This window comes from Lissotriton vulgaris, chromosome 1_1 (genome assembly GCF_964263255.1).
Source record: "Lissotriton vulgaris chromosome 1_1, aLisVul1.2, whole genome shotgun sequence".
NCBI lineage: Eukaryota > Metazoa > Chordata > Amphibia > Caudata > Salamandridae > Lissotriton > Lissotriton vulgaris.
The window spans coordinates 1902115992-1902139844 of NC_141685.1; the positions used below are offsets into that span (position 1 = coordinate 1902115992).

Here is a 23853-nt window from a genome sequence, read left to right on the forward strand (position 1 = left end):
TCGTCGACTATGCCGGAGCCAAAGAACCCGACGGTGCCGGTGTTAGGGCCAAAACCGCTGGCCCGCAAGGGGTCCCAGTCGTGCCCGAGGGGCCCGAAGGCACCTCTACAGGTGCCGACAGAGGGAAGTGAGTCCTCATGGCCACGACGAAGTCACGTATCTCCTCCGGCGTCGCGTGCAGCCCAGGGACTGGCAGGTGTGGAGCTAGACGCGGCACTTGCGGCTCCGGCGTACCGGCCGAACCCCCGGCCTCGTCGGGGGGAGTCGGAAGAGCGATGACGCCTCTTTGACTTTTTCTAATGCCTCGACTTACCGGAGGACTTGGAGCCCGACGAGTGGTGGTGACTCGACGAGCGGCGATGACTGCAGCTCCGCGACCGGTCCCTCGACTTCCTCCTCAACCGGGACCTTGAGTGACACGGAGCCGACTGCTTATGGGACCACTCCAGTCTAGCCTTCGAGGTCAAGGCCAGGCAGTCTGGGCACGACTTGTCATAGTAGTCGGCCCGAGGCAGTAAAGGCACCGATGGTGGGGGTCGGTCACCGACATCAGGCGGTGACAGGCGTCGCAAGGTTTACAACCAGGCATCCCTAACGGCACTGCGAGTCGAAATCGACTTGAAAAGTGAACAGAAAACAGAAATCAAAAAAGTTAGTAAAAAAATGACTAGAGCACTGCGATTTCTGGCGCATAACAAAAACAAAGGACTGACATCAGCACACGAGGGCAGTGTCTAAGTACTCCGACGACGTCATCCCGGCGATCACGACGCCGACGCGGAGCCGCAGACAATGCCTACGGACGCGCAAGGGTACTGCTGACGAAAACTTTCCGGATCAAGTCGGACGCCTGGGGATATTCTAAGGTAAGGAATCTAACACTAACGTGTTTCTTTCAGATCACGGTGTTAAGTTAGAGATAAAAAGTGCTCCTACCCATTTTCACTTTTTTATTTTATTTGAACAGTTAATTTCTTTGAGAAAACATTTAGAGATCTACACAAATGACCCCTTGCTGAATTTAGAATTCTGTTGACTCTTCAGAAATCTTTAGCTTTCCGGGATCATCCATGAGTTTCACACAGGTTTCCACCACAAACTGGAAGTAGGTTGAAAGCACAAAAGTAGGAAAAATGGGCAACCTATTTGAAAAATGCCAAAACCATTGTAAAAAAATCAAATTACGTTTTTGGGATTCTGGGATACCTGAAAGGTAGGAAGATGGCGAGTTTAGCATAGCAAACCTTTTATTTGATGCCGTTTGTCGGAAAGAAACTAGACACTTTTTTGTGGACAGCTTTTTTCCTATTTTCCCCAAAAAAGCACCAACATGTAGCTATATTTTGGCTAATTTCATAGTCCACAGTACACAAACTTTGGGTACCTTTGGAATCCACAGGATGTTGGAATTTAAGGCTGCAAATTTTGTGCAGAGACCTTATGTGGAAAAAGAAAAAGATATGAAGGACTAAACCAAACAGCCAACTAACACCGGGTTACCTTATATTAAAAAAGTTATAACTTGTTTGGGAGCGGTGTTTACACTCAAGTACATTTTAATTTAAAATCCTCTTTAATGGTACAGTCAGTTTTCTTGTCCTAACCATTTGAATCTTCTGCAAGTATCCAGGGGCACATGACTGAGAATGCCTCTGCTGTTAAGGCTATGTAATCCTTCCAGACAGTGACACAAAAGGGGATTAGGTGGCAGTGGGGGGACAGAGATGTGCCTTGCCCCACTTCAAAGGCCTTGCCTCTAGCACAAAGGAACCGGACACCAATCTTTTTTCAACCTAGACTTCTGGCATCTGTGACAGGAGAAGGGAAGTACATTCCAGAACCAGACATGGGGTAGTAGTGGGAATCCCCGCCACTTCACAGGTTGGTACCAGGTATAAACCTCCAGCTCCACTCTTCAGTACACCCTGGGCCTGTGGAAATTACAGAAGAAGTTCTGCATTGTTCCCCAGGGAACTGCTCTTCTGCCTGAGGCCTGCTGTGCCCCCTAGGAATGCCCTGCTGCTACCAAAGGACTGCTGCCTGATGGCTGTCCTGCTGCTTGAGGGCTGCCCGCACTCTGAAAAGGAAGACTGGACTGTTCCCTTCATCTCAGACTACCTGAGTGACTCCAAGGGTCAGTTGGCTTACCACCTGTCTGAGCTACAAGGGTAAAACAATGCTCCAGAGGTCTCCCTGCAACTGCCCTCCTGCCCTGGACCTGAAACTGGACCTCCCTGAGCCCTGTTGGCCTCTGCTGGAGTGAGTTCGAGATCCCCAAGCGGAGCCTCCCAAGGTCTGTGACCCCTGGCTGGCATCAGTTGAGCTCCTACAGTAACACAAGGTGGAATCCCAATGTTTTGATCTCTTTACGAAAATGAATGACTATCACCAATGCAAAGAATTCTTTGCAGTATAGCAACCGTTAATGACACACAGCAACATAAGATCAGAAACTCACAGTACAGCAATGACAGCCCTAAGTGAATGCCAAAGCGAAGCTCGGATACGACAAATGATGGCCCATCCAGTCACACTGTGCATGGCTGTCTGAGAGGAATAACCAAATCCTTACAGCCAACTATACCGGTCATGTGACCAGAGACAGACTGCAGGCATCGAATGGCTAAGGCAAGAAAAATTACAACTTTCTATAAGTTACAATTAAAGGGTTGACCCAAAGCTACTGGGACCTGGGAATTAAGTAGTACAGAGATAGGGGTCCTAGACTAAATAGAATTTATATGCACAGAAGAGTTTACAAACTTTAGATACATATTACTCGTACCCTGAATTTAAAGAGGAATGTTGTTTACTCGCATTCTCTTAGTCCTACATTTCATGTGCAATGTATAATCAACATTTACATTAGTGCCCATAAGAAAGGAAAAAAGAAGGGTCGTGGGAGAGAAGGTTTGTGAGGGTAAAGGTAGTGAGTGGACAGTCGTAGAAGTTGCATGTGATATGACAGCAGTCCGTAAGTTTAAATCACAAGGGTGCTGTAATTAGTCACCCGATACATAGGTTCAATCACATTCCATCCTATCCCATTTGTTCTGTAACACAGTAATAATACATTGTTGCAAGCTGGGTAGGGCTTAGGTATAACAGTCTACGTTTCGACCCCTGTTGTGTGTAGGTTATTTGCACCTTACAGTGGGGTCTTCATCAGGACGTGAAGTGAGGAGGGACACCTAAAGTTAAAAACGGGGAAGTTAGATGAAAGGACTATGAATTTGGCCAAATTACAAAAACATCTAATGTAAATTATTTACCAAAAGGGGATATTTTGAAAGGGCCGGCAGACTCCTCTTGGAGTAGAGCGTGGGGTAATACCTGTGAACGGGAAAGGTAGCATACTAATCATCAAGGATCCCATTAAGGGTTGGTTACACAAATGAACCATGCATACCTTAGATTCCAAAAAGGGAAAACAAAAGTCTAATAAACACAAGTATACTGAGGCATAATATTAAACCCAATACATTAATATTTGCATGTTGAGACACCCGCATGTCATAATGTGTCAAGTATTTCCATGCAGTTTGACAGCCTAAGCGGTTACAAAATTCTCATAAATAATACCCAGCCGGGTTAAAAGACAATTGTGAATAGGTGACTTGGTAAGGAACCAGCAAGTTCATATTCCAAGCAAGGTGCCTTAGTCATGGACACAATCCGCACCCTTAAGTGTAAACCTATTCCAGCGAAATCACTTAAAACATCAGCGCTGAACACATTATAGTTAGAGAGTTTTGAAAAACACCAAGCTCGGATTGATCACATTGAGCAAAGTGGGTTAACGATTTGGAGAAAACCACAACCTGGGATCGACTTCGTTGAACACATTTGGATGGTGAAACCGTGTTGTAACATATAAATGTCTGACGGAGTCTAGCATGGTAAAGTTATAAAAGACATACGTTACAATGCACAAACCACTTAGGCTAAATGTTAAATACCTAGTCACTGTCCGTCAGTGGCAGTGTATGTAGGGTCGAGCTCGGTGATAACCGCAAGGTTGCCGATTCAGGTATCAATCTAAAAATAAAGATTGAAGATATTCACAGCCTTGTTAACTATTGGGGCGATTTAATAACTGTGCGAGAGCTCACACGCGCTTACCGCAAGGAAGGTAGATCTTCCAGCGGCTCAGTCGGGGGAACAGCCGCAGCCCAGGCGAGGTCGCGTTTATGTTGGCCGCACGCGTACGTGCCGCAGCTGGATGCTAGTGCTGCGCGGCCAGTGAAAAAAGACGAGATTAACAGGGCACATTGAAAGAGTTTGGAGGAGATGTCTTATGGAAATGGGAAAATAGTAATTCAATACCAACGAATTGGTGAACCCACAGTTGTAGTAGAAGTTGATACGGTGAACACTGGGTATTATATCAATTCTGACATAAACATAAGAATGAGCTGGCAATTCTTCTATGTTGGTTCTTGACCCGGGGGTGAAATGGTAAGCATATGAACAGTACATTGTAGTAAGTGCATGAAAAAACAGTGTAAAAGTTCGATTTAGTAAGCCCACAATTGTAATGGAAGTTGATACAGTAAACACTGCGTGTTATATCAATTCTAACATAAACATAAGAATGAGCTTAACACTTCTTCTATGTTGGTTCTTGACCCGGGGGTGAAATGGTAAACATTCGAACAATACATTGTAGTAAGTGCATGAAAAAAAACAGTGTCAAAGTTCAACGTAAACAAGCTAATTGTGCATAACTTGCATCCTGCTCGTTGAGCCCGCTAAGGATAGTATCTAGCAAGGTCATCCATTTACTCTCCCTGAGATTAAGAATTCCTTCATAGTCCTTTCATCTAACTTCCCCGTTTTTAACTTTAGGTGCCCCTCCTCACTTCACGTCCTGATGAAGACCCTACTGTAAGGTGCAAATAACCTACACACAACAGGGGTTGAAACGTCGACTGTTATACCTACGCCCTACCCAGCTTGCAACGATGTATTATTACTGTGTTACAGAACAAATGGGATAGGATGGAATGTGATTGAACCTATGTATCGGGTGACTAATTACAGCACCCTTGGGATTTAAACTTACGGACTGCTGTTATATCACATGCAACCTCTACGATTGTCCACTCACTACCTTTACCCTCACAAACCTTCTCTCCCACGACCCTTCTTTTTTCCTTTTTTACGGGCACTAATGTAAATGTTGATTATGCATTGCACATGAAATGTATGACTAAGAGGATGTGAATAAAGAACATTCCTCTTTAAATTCAGGGTACGAGTAATATGTATCTAAAGTTTGTAAACACTTCTGTGCATATAAATTCTATAAAGTCTGGGACCCCTATCTCTGTATAACTTTCTATAAGTGGCATTTTCAGAATTACTATTTAAAGTCCAGCTTCGCCATAAGTTAGGATTTTAAATAGTGATTCCAAAGACACCAAACATGAACCAGTTATCTCTTCCCATTTGGAAAATTATCCTTATAAAATGTAATACAGCAACTCCAATGTTATCCTATTGGAGAGGCAGGCCTTGCAGTAGAGTTTTTCAATACCAGGACATGTGAAACTTAAACGTACATGTTCTATTTTTTAAAAAGCTTGCACCCTGCCCTCTGGGCTGTCCAGAGTCTTCCCTTTGCGTGGCTTATGTGTATTAAAAAGGAAGGTTTGGGCCTGGCAAAAGGCTTTTTTTGCCAGATCAAAATAGCAGTTTAAAACTGCACACACAGGCTGTGCAATGGCAGGCCTTAGACATGTCTAAAGGGATACTTAAGTGGGTGGCACAATCCGTGCTGCAGATGGAATAGTAACATTTTAATTACAGGACCTGGACACATGTAGTGGTACTTTACTAGGGACTTATAAGTGAATTAAATATGCCAATTGGGGATAGGCAAATATTACCATGTTTAGAGGAGAGAGTACAAGTACTTTAGCACTGGTTAGAAGTGTCAAAATGCACAGAGATCTAATACTAGCAAAAATGATGTTAAAAAAAGTGTAGGAGGAAGCGAAAAGATGGGGGCTGGGGAGACCACCATAAGGTTGATAGGTCTAATAATGAATTTGTTTTGTTCCAACATCTAAGAGTGTAATTTAAATTTTTCAACACTAGGAACGGAAAACACTAAGACAGAACATGGAGGTTCCGTTTATAGAGTTGTATGTAGAGAAATCCTATAACAGGACTCATAATATAGTGGATAATTGTGAGGATTCTAATGAGTATGTAATATTCACAGCAAGGTTTCAAGACTACTAATGAATGACAGAAGATCTTTCCTTTTGTAAATGTTCTTTTACTAAACGTTCTCTGTATTGACTAAATATCGTTTATGTACAGAAAAAGTAAACAACTTATTATATTTTGAACTTAATCTTCAAATAAGAAAAGAGGCGGCCATATCTGAATATGGAAAAATTGTTGGAAGCATGTTTTGATTGATTAAGCTTACTTATATATCTATATGGCAACATATTCATAGAAGGTAGAATGTAGATTACCAGTAAAATCAGGACATCTATAAAAGGGATATTAATGCGACAAGGGTTTGAGAATGCAGAAGAAAGATCAGAAATGATTGATCAGTGAGTTTGCCAAACAGACTATTGGCTGTTATATTTAATTGTGGTTCATTTCAGTAAAAACAATTAATATATTTATTTTCGCATAAGTTGTGATATTGCATATTTTTAGAACATTCTTTTTCAAGTGTGACACGACAGGGAGTTTTGGATAACATGGGTATTTAAATAATTGTTTGTTTATGTATCACATGAGAGGCACTATATTATTTATTTTTTTGTTTCTCGCTTGTTGGTGGTTGAATTAGAAAATATATTTGGACTTGCTACGATCTGACCGCTTGTTAACACATGCGATCCTGCACCTGTTACTATAGAAAGATTAGACACCTGCTTGTCGGTTTGCTCTTCTGCTTGAGTGGTCATTTTGTGCTATCTGGAGATTTCGATATAGTGATATAAGTTAGACATGTGAATGGTTGTGTGCTCTACGTAAAAATAGGTTAATTACCAATAAGGGTGATCTTTAACTAGTTTGGTTTTGTTACATTTTGTTGCTTCATTGTGGTTGGCCTTGATCTAGAAAATTTGCCATTTGGAAAATGGTCGTTGGAGGACAAGGCTTACTTGACTCACCTCTATTTGATTAACTGAAAAGAAGATAGTATTGAAGAACAAAAAAAGGTATTTTGATTAAGGCAAAATAGACAAAAACATATTGTGTTTTTATTGGTTTCTAATTATATTTTCGTTATTAAACACTTGAAAGCAACATCCCTAACTGAATGCGCTTGAGCTGACTTTGGCTTTATGTTATGGTCCTATCTAGAATCCAGAGGATAGGAGAATCTAAAACAATACAAATTCTTTCCTGAGTAAACATGAGGAAATAGGAGTATTTTGAGGCTATTTCATTGTTCTGGACTCTTAGGGGCGGTCTAATTTCAAATAAAATTCAGAACACACATTTTTTTCAAAATATATTTTTTAGAATACCTTTTAATTTAGGTTTCATTTGAACAATAATTATTGTTATAAAAAAATAGGCAACCGACTGTTAAACATGTTCTTGGGCCATCTCAGGACACTTTGATCATATAATACTGTGTCTAGGATGGCGATGTACAAGTCTTTTGTTTATGTATATGAACAATATAGTTGTCTTAATTATAAAACTTCGAATGTGTTGATTTTGACAATATTAATTCAACAAAGTATTTGTTTCAGGGGAAGAATTAATTTTGTATGTTTATATCTATTACTCTGATTTATTGTATATATAGAATCTGAAACAAATATGATATTGATGAAATTGTTCCTCCTATATGTATATACTCATTGATATGTGAAATATTTTGGTGCCAATTAACTGTATGTGGCTAGCTGAGGTATAGCAAAGGATTTCTGTGATTATATATATACACACAGTAATTGAACATAGGCAAGAAATATGCGAATTATACATTTATTGAGGAATGAATACTCAGGTTCCCATTAGGATGGCTGGCGGATGAGCAGTGCTGGGATCGGTCGCCAGTGGTGCGGCGCTCCCGCACCGGCGATTAGGATACCACCGCCACCGTGGTGGTGACATCCTCCGTTCCCAGCATTGTGGCGGGCGGTGCTCACAGCACCCCGTCACAATGCTGGGAATGCACTGTGTGCATTGTCATGCACAAGGTGACCTGCACCGAGAGGTGCCTGCCACCATGTCCAAGGACAACGCAGTCCAATGTGCACCCCCCACTCCTTCAATACCCGGGGGGCCCGCAACGGGCCCTCGTAAGCAAAGTCTGCATGCCTTTCCATGGCAGCAAAGCCGTCACAGAAAGGCTGCTTCCCGCTTCCATGCTAATATGGATGGCGGTGTCTAGCAAACACCGCCACAATATATAGCCCCTTTTCCGCCCGGTTGACTGGCGGAAATCCGGTGGACGGGGTCCCCTCCGCCATACTAATATGGCGGGGGGAAATGGGTAGCGGGCAGGGTAGGAAGTAGGGAGGATCGCCACCTCCATGCGGGCAGTGGCGATCCACCCTACATCCTAATGGACTCCTAAGTGTCTAAATATTTTTGATTGTGTGGCTTTACTAAAAGGTTTCATTCGAAGCTTTTTCTTCTTTTGATCCCCTTGTTGTTTGTCTATGAAAAAATGTTATACATTTTATTTCAATTATTTAATGTGATCTTAGCTAGAAAATGTCTTTGTATGTCAACTTGAGCCCTGAGAAAGTGACAATTCGTCAAACAAGGTTTGGCTGTTGGACAATGTTCTCGGCGTCTTGACAACTGTTGATTCAGTGCGGTTAGACAACAAGTGATAATATTATTTTGCGGAGATAAAAATAAAATGAAGAATTACAATTCTCTATATTGAAATATGTGTTCCTTATAAAAAAAAACATTTTGAACAGATTTTACACCCTAGGGCTTTATTTTGGATTTGGAGTGTATAGACCAACTAGATTTCTGGTCTCTTAGGTTGCACAAGGCCATCTGATCTAGAATGTTTCTGAAGTTCAGTTTAACTTTCTGATCTTTGAGCCATCATGCACAGTGGATTAAATGTGATCATGGTTAGTAGAGAAGTTATAGTATAATGAGTTGTTCAACGTGTACATGAGCTCTCTGGCGGAAATAGTATACCCATTTGGGGTACAGATCGTCATATACGCTGACGAGACACAGTTAATTATTTCTTTGAAGCAATCCAACCATCGAGACCCTGATCTTGCCAATTACCTGGAGAAAGTTTTTAATTGGATGAGTGGTTCCTTATTGAAACTTAACAGATCCAAGACGGAACTTCTATTGGGGAAATCGGCACCCCCAAATGTAGATCATCTTTGACCTAGCTGCCTGGGTCCCCCCACCCCACCTGCTCCTAAAAAATGAATAAAGAGTTTAGGAGTTTGGATTGATTGCAACCTCGACATGGCATGGAAGTGTTATGGCTTACTGAGAAGGTTTAGAAAGGTGCTCCCCATGCTTCTTTTTGCTGCAAGACGACTGTTGGTGCAGGCCCTCGTCTTATCACGGCTAGACTACACTAATGCCATATATCTTGGAACCCCCAGGCCACTATCAAAAAACTACAAATAGTGCAGAACTCTGCTGCCCGAATGCTGCTGAACATTCCCAAATGCTCCTCCACAAGCCCTTCCCTTGCAACCCTGCACTGGCTCCCAATCCAGGAAAGAATTCAATTTAAGGCTCTAGGTATTACCCATAAGACAGTCTCAGGAAAAGGTCCCCCCCTGATTCGCTCCTGGATCCTACCCTATGCACCTAATAGAGACCACAGGTCTGGGAATAAAAGCTTGATATCAGTTCCTAAGATTAAACGGGCACAGAGTGGAGGCAGACTGTTCACATACAACGCATCCAGACTCTGGAACACTATCCCTATGCATATTCTCTCGGAACCTAACTATCTTAAGAACAGGAAACTATCGAAAACCTTTCTATTTCATTAATTTCTCGCAGTATCTGACATGGTGCTTAGCGCTGGGATGCCCCTGGGTAACCATGCGCTTTATAAATGTTCCTTCATTCATTCATTCATTTGGACCAGATTCTCACTTTTTTAATGAACATTTTGAAAGGCACCTGTTTCAAGAAAGTGTCTCTTTGCCTTGTTGACTGGGTCATCTACTTGATCAGGAGTGAACAACAGTTTTACAGCTTTCACCTACAAGAAAAATATACATAAATCCCTTATAACTACACTCGGAGCAGGGAAAGGGTTACGTTTAATGAAGGCAGAAGGTTGTCTGCAAAAAAGTGAAACAATAATTTACAGGTTTCATTCAGAACTGATGGTACAATTAGGTTTATGGCAATGAAACAAAACAAATAACTATTTTATGAAAAATAAAAGAAAAAAAGCAATATACAAACTGTTATAAAACACTCCTCAGGCTACAACTACAGTATTGGTCACCTGTGGAACAAAAGTGAAAAAACAATGAAATAACTGGTTTGTTGTGAAATGATCAAAAGCAATGCTGGCAACCCTGCAAATACATTAGTAGTGTTGGTGACATATCAGACTAAAGCTTCATTATTACATACAAACCATTTATTTAGGTTCAGTACCTTTTTTTTTTTACTTGCCTAATACATTAAATGTGGAATACCAATAGGCAGTGGTAACTGGTTCAGCGATACAAGTGCGGACCTACCCTTCCCCCATTTTTAGATCTGGAAGGTTTAGCTGGCTGGAAAAGATTGTCTCAACAATTAATTTTTTCAAGTACAATAAGAAGCATTAAGGTTCCCTAAAATATATTATAGTGTTGTGTTGAGTGGAATGAGTGAAGTGGGTTATGAGAGAGCTTATAGGTGCGTTTGGTATGTTAAGTGAGAGTGAGTGGGCGTTAGATAAACCCTATTCAGCCACATGTTTCGTCATTGCTTAATGGGCTGTACAAGAAGTCAACGGCATTTCCATAATGGCTTCATTGTCCTATTTTGTTCCCATTGTGCCTTGGTGATGAGGAATCAAAAAGTCCCTTTGTTAGACTGCACATGCAACATGATGTGTAGCTTGACTTAGAAAGTCAGTGTTTGTTCTTTGATCTATTTACTTGGCCAACACAATGACATATACTTACTGATTTACAGTTTATTCATTTAGGAAGTGCTTGCTATTTGTGTGCCTTAGCCTATCATGAAAATACAGTGGTAATTACTAAATACCCTTGTTCCTTCCTTTTTTACTCTGCTCTCATGATAATATGCTGTTAGATTTAAAGCTTTTTTGTTCACGTGTGCACATGTGCTTTCTTAAAGTGGAAACGGAAATATTGTACCTTTGTCAAATGTATGTACTTGCAATATGTTTCTCTGTATGCCTTTTAAATTCACCAGTAACAACACAATTCTCATCTTCTGACTCCTTTTCACAACACTTTTCTTTAAGAGTATAAATGTTTTCTTCTGCTGTCTATTTAGCAAAACAGACAGACTACCAGCTTCCATACTGTTTAAGCCCACATTGTTGCTTCATTATGGGACTTTCTTTCTGTGACAGGGGAGTACATCACAAACAAATACTACCATTAACAAAAACTCTGAAAAGTCAGACCTTAGGCTTGCCAATGCAAGCAGCATTTTAACACTGCTGAAGTCCTAACATGATTCAATTGTGAGTGCATACCTATGTGAACTCTACAAACAACATGCCATGTGATTTGGGGCAGAGAGCTACTGCAGCATGCATAGAAAGTCAGGGCTCTGGCACTGCATTTCAACTCCCATGCATCATAAGGTCATTGCAGAGGTGCAAAAACCTGTGGGCAATGTAGGGAAGCCTTTGTTAAGGGAGGGCCCCATACAGGAGGTCAGAAATGTGAGATTTAATGTGCATTACCGGTCATATGATAGTAATACCTGCTATATCATGCCATTACCTATTTTATGAGTGTGTCAATGTGTCTGTTGTATCTGTAGTCTTAGATCGCAACCAAATCCCCTCAGACCCCCCCCACACAAAACAGCAGATCCTCCATCCCAAATAACCTTAGAAAAGTCCCTCTCTCTCTAGAACCAACTACCACCCTCAACACACCCCGTCTCAAATGTACTCTCCTCAACTGCAGATCGGCCTCGAAACATTCCGCCGCCATTGCTGATCTCCTCTTATCACGGGACCTTGACCTAATCATCCTGACTGAAACCTGGTTAACTGAATCTTCGACACCTATAAGGGACATTCTGGTTCCTCCCAACTACCACATTATCAGGCTCGACAGATCAGGCAAAATTGGTGGTGGAATCGCATGCATCTACAGGAACAACCTCTCTGTTATGAAAGTCAATTCCACCTCTCTACCATCCCCAACATCCTGGGAATACATCTGCCTCGACATTATTAGTGAGGGCAAACCGATATGCTCTCTTCACAGCATTTACCACCCACCCAGGGACAACCTCACCTTTTCCCAACAAATCATGGATATGATCTCATCCAACTCCGGACGGCAGCTCACCCAAATATACCTTGGTGACTTCAACCTCCACTGGAACGATCGCAATGACGCGGTGGTAAATAGTCTTAAAAATGTCCTCGATGCCCTTAACCTCACCCAAATATGCAACAGCCCTACCCACAAGAAAGGTTCTATCCTCGACCTGATCATCTCCAAAGAGGACTCTATCCAACTCGAGTCCATCCAACCCAGTGACTGGTCAGATCATCATATTGTCACCTTCTTCATCAATGAAAAAGTTAAAGTTAACCCGGCTCAATTCTCCAAGCCCAAAGTCTGGAAAAGAGACATGAAAAAGCTCAACCCAGGCTCTTTGCCCCCTAACAGCTGCAATCTCCTACTCCCACCGACAGGCGATACGGACGTTCAAACCCTGACTGACCACTATCTCAACGCTATGACCTCGATAATTAATGAGGCTGCACCTATGCAGCGAAAAAGAGTCTCTACTAAAATCTCCAATCCATGGTACGACAGGAGTCTCAATGAGGATAGACGAGACATGCGAATGGCAGAGCATATCTGGAGATCAGCTCCCTCTGCAATGCACCTAAAAGATCTGAAGAAAAAGAGAAACGCCTACTTCAGGAAAATAAAACGCTCAAAATCAGACTTCTTCAGTCTCCAGCTCGACCAAGCAAAAAACCGCCCGAGAAAACTGTTTGAGCTAATCAGATCACAATCCAAGGATCAACCCCAACCACTCAACACTGTGCGTGAAGCACCCTCCTGTGAAGACTTCGCTGCTTTCTTTATCCAAAAAACCGACAACATGAAAAGCAATCTCCTCATTGACGCAAGCCTCTACTCCAAACCCCAGTGCCCAGCACCCACTGAACCAAAAAACAATGCTACATGGTCAACCTTTGGCACATACTCGGAAGAAGAAATTGGCAAACTGCTCAGCACCCTGAAACCATCCAATCACCTCACGGACCCCCTTCCTGCTACCGCAGTAAAAGACTTTACCCCTTTGCTTCTCCCTCTCTGGACTAAAATTATCAACAGCTCTCTCCAACAAGGAAGCATACCTGACTCCCTCAAAGTTGGTCAAGTCACACCTCTATTAAAGAAACCTACAGCCGACCCCTCTCATCTCAACAATTACCGTCCCATTACCAATATTCCCACTCTCGCCAAACTGCTGGAAAAATGTGCACAACTACAATTGACTAAACACATTGAACAATTTGATCTCCTCAACCCTCACCAGTCAGGCTTCCGAGCAGGACACAGTACAGAAACCGCTATGACTCACATAATTGACGACGAACTTCAAATGCTAGACCAAAACCACACCTGCCTCCTCATCCTTCTTGATCTCTCATCAGCATTCGACACCGTTAAACATGAGAATTTACTAGAACTACTAAACACAAGAATGGGTTTATCTGGAACTGTTCTCAAGTGGTTCACTTCCTTTCTTCACAACAGGTCGCAGAAATTCAAGAGCAACAACCTGATGTCCTCGCCAATACCTGTAACGCTAGGCGTCCCTCAAGGATCCTCTCTATCCCCAACTCTGTTCAACCTAGTCATGGAACCTCTCACCACCTTGTTACAAGCATCCAATGTACACTTTCACATGTACGCTGATGACACCCAACTTTATCTCAAATTACAATCCCCCAATGACATCTTGCTCCTGAACTCAACGATCAGATGCACCCAATCCTGGCTTGCCGATAATCACCTCAAACTCAATGCCCTGAAAACAGAGTTCCTTCTGATCTCACCTCCAGCGAAGATCTCCACCACTCAAATTTGGCTTAAACACCTAACCGCACTCAATGTCCAACCCACCATCGTGGACTCAGCAAAATCTTTAGGCATAACACTCGACACCAATCTCAACATGCAGCAGCATATCAGCAAGGCAACAAAGGGGGCGAACTTCCAGATCAATACTCTGAGGAAACTTAAACCCTTCCTCCCAGCCAAAGACTTCCAAACCGCAGTACAAGCACTAGTCATCCCTCGAATTGAATACGGCAGCACCGCCCTCTGCGGACTCCCCCTAACTACAAGCGCACCACTAAGAACTTCTCTAAACACTGCAGCGAGACTCCTCACTGGTTCAAAAAAGCACTCCCATATCACCCCTGACTTGAAATCCCTGAATTGGCTGCCTTTTGAAGCCAGAATACATCTGAAAATCGCCTGCATGACACACAAGGCGGTACACCTAAACTCACCTGGCTACCTCGCTCAGAAACTGACAATCTCTGGCGGAGCTAGAAACACTAGAGGCACAAACAATCTTCTGCTGAAACCTCGAAGATTCCGGAAGGAAAAAACATATAAGCGCTCCTTCTCAGGAATGGCGCCTAGGATCTGGAACTCACTCCCTCCCGAAACCAGGCTTATCTCTTCCACTACACTCTTTAAAAAAGAAGTAAAAGCTATCCTCATGGCTAAATACACTTGAACTATTATCTCGAACTCTGTTTATACTCTGCACTGATTTGTACTACATGTTTGACCCCTTCGCTTATTTGTTTGAGTTGCATTATTGCTCACAAGATTGGCTTTGCAGCCACCTATTTGTACTGTTTGATCTATTGATTTATCTGTATGACTATGCTCCATCATGTACCCCTCTATGTAAAGCGCTCTGATATCTGCGAAGATCTTGTCCGCGCTATATAAAACTTTCAAAATAAATAAATAAAATAAATAAACCTTCGCTGACTTAGGTTTAGGTATGCATATGCTAAGCAGGATAACTCAACAGGTACAATCAGTGTCATGTGTCCTTGTGTGGGGCACAGGGAGCAGATTTTGGTTCATTGTACTTTGCAGATTTTACAGCAGTGTTTTAATTCTTAAAGTCAGATTCAGTGGTAAGCGGCGATACTGGTGCAACAATGACTATGTTAATTTGTGTGTGATCTGCTGAAGGGATTTATTTCTACAGCTGTGTTTATGAGCATGTCTTTGTACTGCTTTCAAGGGTACTCTAATGCATTTTGCTTTTGTTGCCACTATTTTGTTTACTTTAGTACCTTTTCAGTTTGGTTAATTGTCATCGGTAGATTGTTTAACCCTTAGGTATGCATATTTCCCATGATACAATACACTTCGGCTATCTTTGTTTTGACACCGACGTAGTACATCTATGTTTGTAAATGGTCAGTATTCTTATGCTTTGCTTTGTGGGAATGAGGCTCTGCTATTTTCTTGTTCCAAATCTTTGTGCAAAGAAATCAAATGCTTGTGTCCCCCATTCCCTCCTAGATTACATAGAGAATTCTATTTTTATTTGAAAAAACAGCATTTCAGGCACTCTATTAGAACAGCCCATGTAGCATTTTGGTCGCGGTAGTTTATAGGTTGCTGATCACCTATTTCCTTAACAGCAAGGAAAGTGGAGGTAGACTGTGTAAGTTTTCACAATTTCCTGCCGTAATCTGCAGATGCGAGGTATTTTTGGGGAGGCCTCTTTATAGGATTCTGCAGTCCCTAAACTCCTCTCTATAAGAATTTGCAGTATGTGACAATGGCATGAAGAGAGGCTTATGCTTTTCCCAAGAAGTGATTGATTATGCTCATCACCTTCAGCCAGTAAGTTACTTGTACTTATCGTTTTCAGGGTCTTTCTGTGGTAATAAAGGTGTTAAGTAGCAGCTTAATTTTCCACTTTTTCTAAACGTCAGTGGCTACCCAGCAGATTAATGACAGAACAGGGTACGTGAAATGTAGACCTTACCAGTAAAATATCAATTTTATGATAGGTATGGATTAGGAAGACTGCCTCTCCATTTTAGGTGGCATAGTTATAGGTACCTTTTCTGGGACCCCAACAAAGGAAGTGCTGAATTCCCCAGATTTGAGTCACTCCAGGCTGATCTTTACAACAACCGCTGTGATTTTCTGCCATTTGTGCTCTTCCCTGTGTGAAAGGACATGGACACGTTTCTCATCTAAATCAACACCTGTATAAAATGTGAGATTCATTCCAAAGTGGTGGATAACAGTATTGAAAATATCCAAGATGTCAAATAGAACCATAACAACTGTTTCCCCTTTGTCGCCTAGTTGATTTATTGGAGAAGGAGCCTACCAAATAAATGTGTGTGTATATCTTAATTCGTAAACCCCAGAAGCAGTCCCTTAGAACACTGGATTCAAATTAGGCTTGTTGCTGGACGTTCACTGTATTTACTAGCACTGTAGTAAGAAGGAGGATATTTGATATGGTTCAGTAGCAAGATGATGCAGTGGATTGAGGGTTATTTGCAGCAGTGTGATGCAAGGGTTTTCAAGCAGACTGGAGACTGTGCTTTTATGGTAGGAGGCACTGATAACCAAAGTTTGACCAGGTCACTGCAATTCTTGATTAGTGGGAGGCAAGGCTCAGAAATAGACTGATTTTTTTGAATGTGTAGCTTTGAGAGATGGAGTGAGGGTTCACTTTAGTGGTATCCAAGGAGAGTATCTAGCGGTTTCTTTCAGGGTGGCTTTTGAAAAGGACCAATGTGGCCCTGTAACCCATGATGATGTACAGCAATTTAAGTTCCAAATTCTTTGATAGGGCCACATCGGAAATACCCAAATTAAGATGCACAGAATCATAAGTAAAAAAAAAAAAAGAAACAAAAAGAAAGGATGGCCTGATTCAACCCAGCAATAAGGGTTTTCAAATAGTGACTGTTTCTACAAACTCCTTACATGATGAGGTAAAACAAATGAAAATCCGTCTGAAGTCCCTACATGAGCACCCACTTAAAGTGGTGCTACTTGCATCAGGAGAAAGTTTTTCTCGGTCTGTAGAATTACAGGGAGATAATCTAGATCTGCTACTACAATGATATTTGAAGCCTTTTGTGGTTCTCAGTCGGATTTTGCAATATTTTAGTTTTTTTTGTCATGTTTAAGATCCTTTTTGTCATCCCTGCTTTAGGAAATGACCCATTTTGCAGAGTTACCCCCAAACGTTTTGCCCTTCTCCTCCCCTTTTAGCTGAAATCTTTTTTGGTGCTAAAGTGGTTGTACTCCCCCCCCCCCCCCCCCTTAAAACATGGTAACATTGGCTTATCCCTAACTGGCACTATGAATTTACTTATAAGTCCCCAGTAAAGTGTACTGAAGGTGACCTGGCCTGGAAGTTAAATGCTTTTAGTGGGCCTGCAGCCCTGATTGTGCCACCCACTTAAGTAGCACTTTAAACATAATTCAGTCCTGCAATTGCGGAGCCTGTGTGTGCAGTTTTAAACTGCCATTTCATCCTGGCAAGATAAACAATTTGCCAGACACAAGCCTTTCTTTTTAATACATGTCACCCTTATGGTAGGCCCTGGACAGCCTAGACTAGAAGGCAGGGTGCAATGTATTTAAAAAGCAGGACATGTACTTTTATGTTGTACATGTCCTGACAGCGAAAATCGCCTAAATGCATTTTCACTACTGCAAGTTCTATATGTCCCATAGGATAACATTGGGATTTCCTTATTACATTTACATGGGAAGATATCACTGGTTCGTGTCTGGTGTTTCTGGAATACTCATTTATGGTGAAGTAGGACTTAAGGTTACAATTCTGAAAATGCTACTTTTAGAAATTTGGCATTTTCCTGCCTTAGCTATTTGGTGCCTACAGCCTGTCTGTCGCCTGTCACATGACTGAGTGTAGTTGGCAGCTGGGCTTCATGTATTCATCCTAGACAGCACCACACGATCGAAGCTTTGGGGTAACTGATTCGGCTATCACAGACAGGATGGGAGGGAGGATCTGGACCCAGTCTCGCTTACTTTTGAATAGGCTGTGTCCCCACACAAAGGGCTTCAGATCCCCTGTAGTCAGTCTGAGCTAGGGCTGGAAGAGCATCTGTGCTCCTCAAAGGCATGCCACTAAAAGCTCCCCACTTCTAGAGCACAACTATATGTAAAAGAAGGATCTCAGCGACCACCAGCTCAGTACACTTATGGACCCATGGAAACTCTGCCAGGAAGAAGGACTTCTGTGCTGCTGAAAGACTGCAGTCTGCTGGACTGTCACTCTCCTGGACTACAGCTTTGCTGAGCTGACATACTGCCCACTTGCTTGGGTGAGAAAGGCTGAACCAGCATCTCTCGAGGGCTAATTGGCTGGTCTCCTGATCAGAAGCCTCAGGGACATAACAGGATTTGAACAACTTAGCATCTTCACTCCTCTGCTGAGCGGTGCATCCTCTAGCCAAACAAATGTTTCTCTTCCGCTGAGCGGTGTATCCTTTGGCAGAATCAATGCATGGCCGCTGCTGCATGGCTTGGACCCGGCGTAGAAGGCCCACATTGCCCTCGCAGGCCTCTGAACAAGCGCATCGCTGACAGTACGGCGCATCTCTGACCCAGGTCCTCGCATCTCTCGACAGCAGCTAGAGGCCGCCACCGGCCTCCGCATCATAGCCTCATAGCTCTTCAGAACCAATGCATCACCACCTGAATGCCGCATCCTCGACACACTGTCTTCTCACTGCAAATCCTGTTGACTGGATCCTCAATGTCTATGCAACAGGAGCTTGCATGGCAGTCTTGCTGCATCGCAGAACAGATTCATCTCTTTGGCTGCATGGCACTTCTTTGCCTCAGATCTACGCAAGCAGGATTTAAGGTACTTTGTTCAGTGGGACTAACAAGGTCCCTACAGCCAGCCTGATCTCTATCGCGGTCGGTCTGAACTTGTGACTTTGTTCTGGTCAGGCACAACCAGATATCCCTTTTTGGCGCTTAATGCTTTTTGGAGCTATTTTACCGTAAAACCTAAAAAAAAAATCAATATTTCCGGTTCTACTGATTGGGTTTTGATCCTGTTTTATTTGTTAAAGGCAGATCAATTGCTCTAAACCGGATATGGGATCTTTGTGTGTTTTCACTGTTTTACTATTTGAAGTGCATTTTACACATGGCCTCCAGTTAAGTCTGACTTCTCTGTGCCAAGCTACCAGAGGGTGAGTACAGGTAAATTTAGGGTTTGCTTGGGCCTTACCCCGACTAGAATTGTGGTTGCTACATGAACAGGGCTCACATCCTTGTCAACCAGTAACCCAATTTCTAAAACCTATCAAAGTATATTATCCATGCATTTTTTTGCAAACCTTTGCACCAATACTTTTTTTATGTATCCAAAACCGCTATCCATCATTTAATTACAAACATTATTACGTGTATCATTTATCACTCTAATCTTCTGTAGAGAAACCTAGTGCGCCACACATCTCCCATAACTAGCGGACAATTTGGAGACTAACACTTCATTGTTGTAACTACAGACGATGGAAACAATTTGATATTGAGTTTGGTTTTGGTTTTGTTATCCTATCTGAATGAAATAGTCAAGTCAATGTTAGGTTCAATTATTTCTAAGGCTGAACAGTCCCATAATAACAATGACTTCCACTTGTACAAAAAAATATGCCTCTAAATTAAACAAGCATTTGCAATGCAATAGGCCTCGCAGCATTCAAGTTTGAGTTATTGGCATTGTATATGACAATGTGTTGCATGAATTTTTTTGCAAACTCTGTATTGGCTGGTGGTGTTTGTGCCCGGTGAAAGCGTGCACTAAAGACTTATGGTGTCTGTGTCTGGTGAAAGTGTGCACTGACGGTTGGTGGTGTGTGCCTGGTGAAAGGGTGCACTGGCGGCTGGTGGTGTTTGTGCCCGGTGAAAGCGTGCACTGGCGGCTGGTGGTGTTTGTGCCCGGTGAAAGCGTGCACTGATGGCTAGTGGTGTGCGTGTGCCTGTTGAAAGTGTGCACTGATGGCTGGTGGTGTGTGTGCATGGTGGAAAAGCGTGCACTGACATGTTTAAAAGTAAAGTGCGCCATACTGCGATTGCTACAATAGTTAATTGTGGATGTGTTAACAATTGATGCGTGCACTGATGGCTGGTGGTGTGTGTGCCTGTAGAAAATGTGCACTGATGGCTGGTGGTGTGTGTGCCTGGTGGAAGTGTGCACTGCCAGCTGGTGGCGTTTGTGCCTAGCGGAAGCGTGTACTGATGACTGGCGGTGTGTGTGCCTGGTGAAAGCGTGCACTGACGGCTGATGGGGTGTGCCTGGTGAAAGTGTACACTGACGGTTGGTGGTGTGTGTTTGTGCCCTGTGAAAGTGTGCACTGAAGGCTGATGGTGTGTGTGTCTGGAAGCGTGCACTGAAGGCTGTTGGTGTGTTTGCCTGGTGGAAAAGTGTGCACTGACATTTGTTGGTAGGCGGATATGTAGACACAAACGATAGCCAATTGAGTCTCGAGGTAGCTGGGATAGTAGCCACATGCACTAGCTAAAGAAGAGGTGGAGCGCTGTCCATCGACGTAAGAAGGATCAAGTGCTCAATTAGCCCCTACAGCATTGCTCGTCGAGACCTAAAAAACGACCACTTTCAAAGTACATCTCAGTACAGTGCTATAAAGTGCCCTATTAACAGCAAAACTTCCATGAGTTAAAGAAATACACTTTTTGAACTCTGAAGAAAGTTTGTCATATGTTAAGTAAGCTGTAAACGCCACGAGACCTAAAAATGGGAGGACAGCACATCCAGAATAAAAAAAACACAGGAGGTTCCTGAACCTTGGCCAATCAAGTCTCCTGACGTTGTTGTGGAAAGAACATGTAAGTTTGCCTCTTACATGTTCAGCGGATGAGAGGACACAGAACGGACAACGTGCAGTGCAGAAACATTAAAAACAGCCGCTAACCAGAGTAGATTTTATAAAGCGTTTCCACTGTTTCTGTTAATTCGCGGGCTGGCGATTCCGACATTACATGTGCAACAATGTCACGAATATTCTGCAAATATATATTCCACGTGAAATATGCATATCCTATAAGGTACTAGCCTTGCACAAGGATTCCTAGGGGGGAGTAGAAATTGAATTCTAAATTTAAGTAAAGCTAGAGCAATTTATTTTTGATTAAACATAGGTATGCTTGTCCACGAGCATTGCAGGTTAGCCAGGAGCACTTTGCATGCTGGGCCTTGTAGTTTCTATTTACACAGAGTAACCAGGAACTGTAGGCGAGAGTGCTTGCTGTGCGCAACAGGTGTCTTGAAACGCCTGGCTAGATACAATAGTAACACGCAGGGAAAGAAGAGATGCAGTGGTGGTTTTCTGGTGTTACTACATCAAAAACATGTGACTCATGATTTCATTATCTTACTGGACCATGAAAACACCTGTTGAATAGGAGTACAGTGATCATATGTAGCATAAAAACAGTACAGGTAGTCTGCGGAGCATACTTCAGCAGGAGCAGGTGATGTTACTCTTGATCTATGCAGGACTGGCTTTCTTTGGTTTTTAGACAGTCGGCTGACAATAGTGAAATATTTACTAAGATGTATTGAAAAACAAGCATCTTTGGGAAATTTCCCACGGTAAAGTGCCTGTGCACAGAAACGCGCCTGTGTCTTTATCCTTTGGTCTCAGGCACCTCAGAAGCAGCCGGCTTACAACAAAAACACACTTGTCATTTTTGGGAGGGCTGATCTCTCACCTTATCCTTGGTTTTCAGGTACCTCTGGGCAACCTGCTGCGTGAAGTCCCCCACCGTGAGCTGGCCATCCTTGCAGGGCACCACGATCAGCGTCCTCCCAAAGGAGACTGTCACCTTCATGGCTCCGTCAGGAGGAGAGGAGCCCGGGGATCATCAGGGAAGTCTCGGAGGGACTCTAGAGGGGGCTGGAGGTGACAGTGGAGGGAAAGTGCACCGGGATGAAGAGGCTGAGTACCGTGCAGGGGAGGGGGTGGACGCTAAAGGTGAGAATGAGCAGGGGCATCCAGTGCTCAGTTTCCTGAGTAGTGCAGTGTGCAGCGGCTCAGTGCAGTGAAAGTGCAGCCAGGGGCAAAGGGCTATGTGATAGGGAAGGCACACACAGGACAGCTTCCTCTGAAGTGTATGGGGCACTGGACAAGCAGGGAGGGGCTGAGTGCTGTGGGAGGCACGCACAGCACAGCTTCCTGTAAAGTGAATGGGACACTGCTCAGAAAGGGCGGGGCTATGTGGCTTGCATTGAGGGGAGCAGTCCTGACCCGTGAGAACTAACCCGGTGCTTGAGGGATGGGGCACTGTGGGGGCTGGGAGCCTTGTTTCCCCGCAAGTTATTTTAATGAGCCCTTCATAGTCTCTAATTTCAGTTTCTACTTCTCTTATAGTAGTATCCCGATGTGTCCAGGCTGACCAATCAGATCGCTTGTTGTTGCCTGGTCGCTCTTTCTGCTGAATCTGCTGAGGTCGGGAATGTGAATGAGAGAAGGAGGAGAAGCTGCTCGAGATTAGGAAGAATATGAAGCAAAGCGGTTTCAGAAGGAACAAGGGTTTCAGAGTGTGCTTACTGTGGTGAAGTCATTCGAGGGAAGGAGTGAATCCGAAGACAGGAAAGCCGCTAGGATCAGCGCCGGGCCACCACATTTGTGTCTGGTGCAAACTGATGTCTCAGGAGGAGTCTGAACTTCAGCATCAGAGAAAACGAAACCTATCATGGAGCGGGACTTCCGTCCTGTGAACGCCGCGCCCACGGAGTGACTGGAGGAGCAGTGGTGATGCGGGGCTCCCATGCCCGAGGAAGAGCCCCACGGAGGCTGCAAAAGTCCGGAGTGACGGTAAGTGGGCCTTACTTGGGGGGGGGGGGGGGAGGTGTCGGGGGGGGGGGGGGTCTCGGTGCGATTGTGTGTGTGTGCGCGTGTGTGTATGTGTGCGACAGCGTGGGGGGGTTCAGTGCGCTCGTGTGTGTGCGCGTGTGTGTATGTGTGCGACGGTGGGGGGGTGTCTCTGTATGTGTGTGTGCATGTGCACTCGTGTGTGTGTCGCTGTGTGTGCGCATGCGTGCAGGGGGAGGTGTGGCTGTGTGTGTGTTGGAGCTTTCCAGGAGACAGGAGATGGCCAGAGCGTGTGGGCGCGCGGCCCGCTCCAATCGCCGATTTTGGGATGCGCGTGGCCAGCTCCTGTCTCCTGGAAAGCTGTGTCGCTGACAAAAGGTCTCAGGCGAGACCGCGCTTTCGTGCGGTTAAGGCCACGAGACCTAAAAAGCAAACGTTTTAACAATGAAAGGACTTTAAAAACACAGAGGAAAGCAGACAATTAATTATAAAAAACAGAACATATTACATGGGTAGGTTTTATATATTAAGTGGAAGGCCACTATACCATTTCTTCTTTCAGCAAAGCCAGGCCAATCTGATCCGAATGCACATTCTGCCCTTGCCCAAATCGCTGAGGTCCGTAATAATTTACAAAGCCTGTGGACTAGAGACAGATGTCATAAGACATATATCAAAAGGAATTCAACTTTTCAGCAGCAATCCTTCAAAATGTGACGGAGTGTCAAAACAATTCTCAAAAGGATGGATATTTTCACTTTAGAAATAAC

General features: G+C 43.5%; 1 protein-coding gene across 1 annotated transcript in view; it reads right to left on the reverse strand.

Annotated features, from left to right (window-relative positions):
- Positions 1–23853, reverse strand: part of PUS7L (pseudouridine synthase 7 like) — a 90800-nt gene that overhangs the window by 39709 nt on the left and 27238 nt on the right. The window contains exons 5-6 of the mRNA XM_086919519.1: positions 23631–23729; positions 10123–10204 (exon numbers count right to left, since the gene is read on the reverse strand). Coding sequence (XP_086775645.1) covers positions 10123–10204; positions 23631–23729 — 181 coding nt within the window. The remainder of the gene's footprint in view (positions 1–10122; positions 10205–23630; positions 23730–23853) is intronic.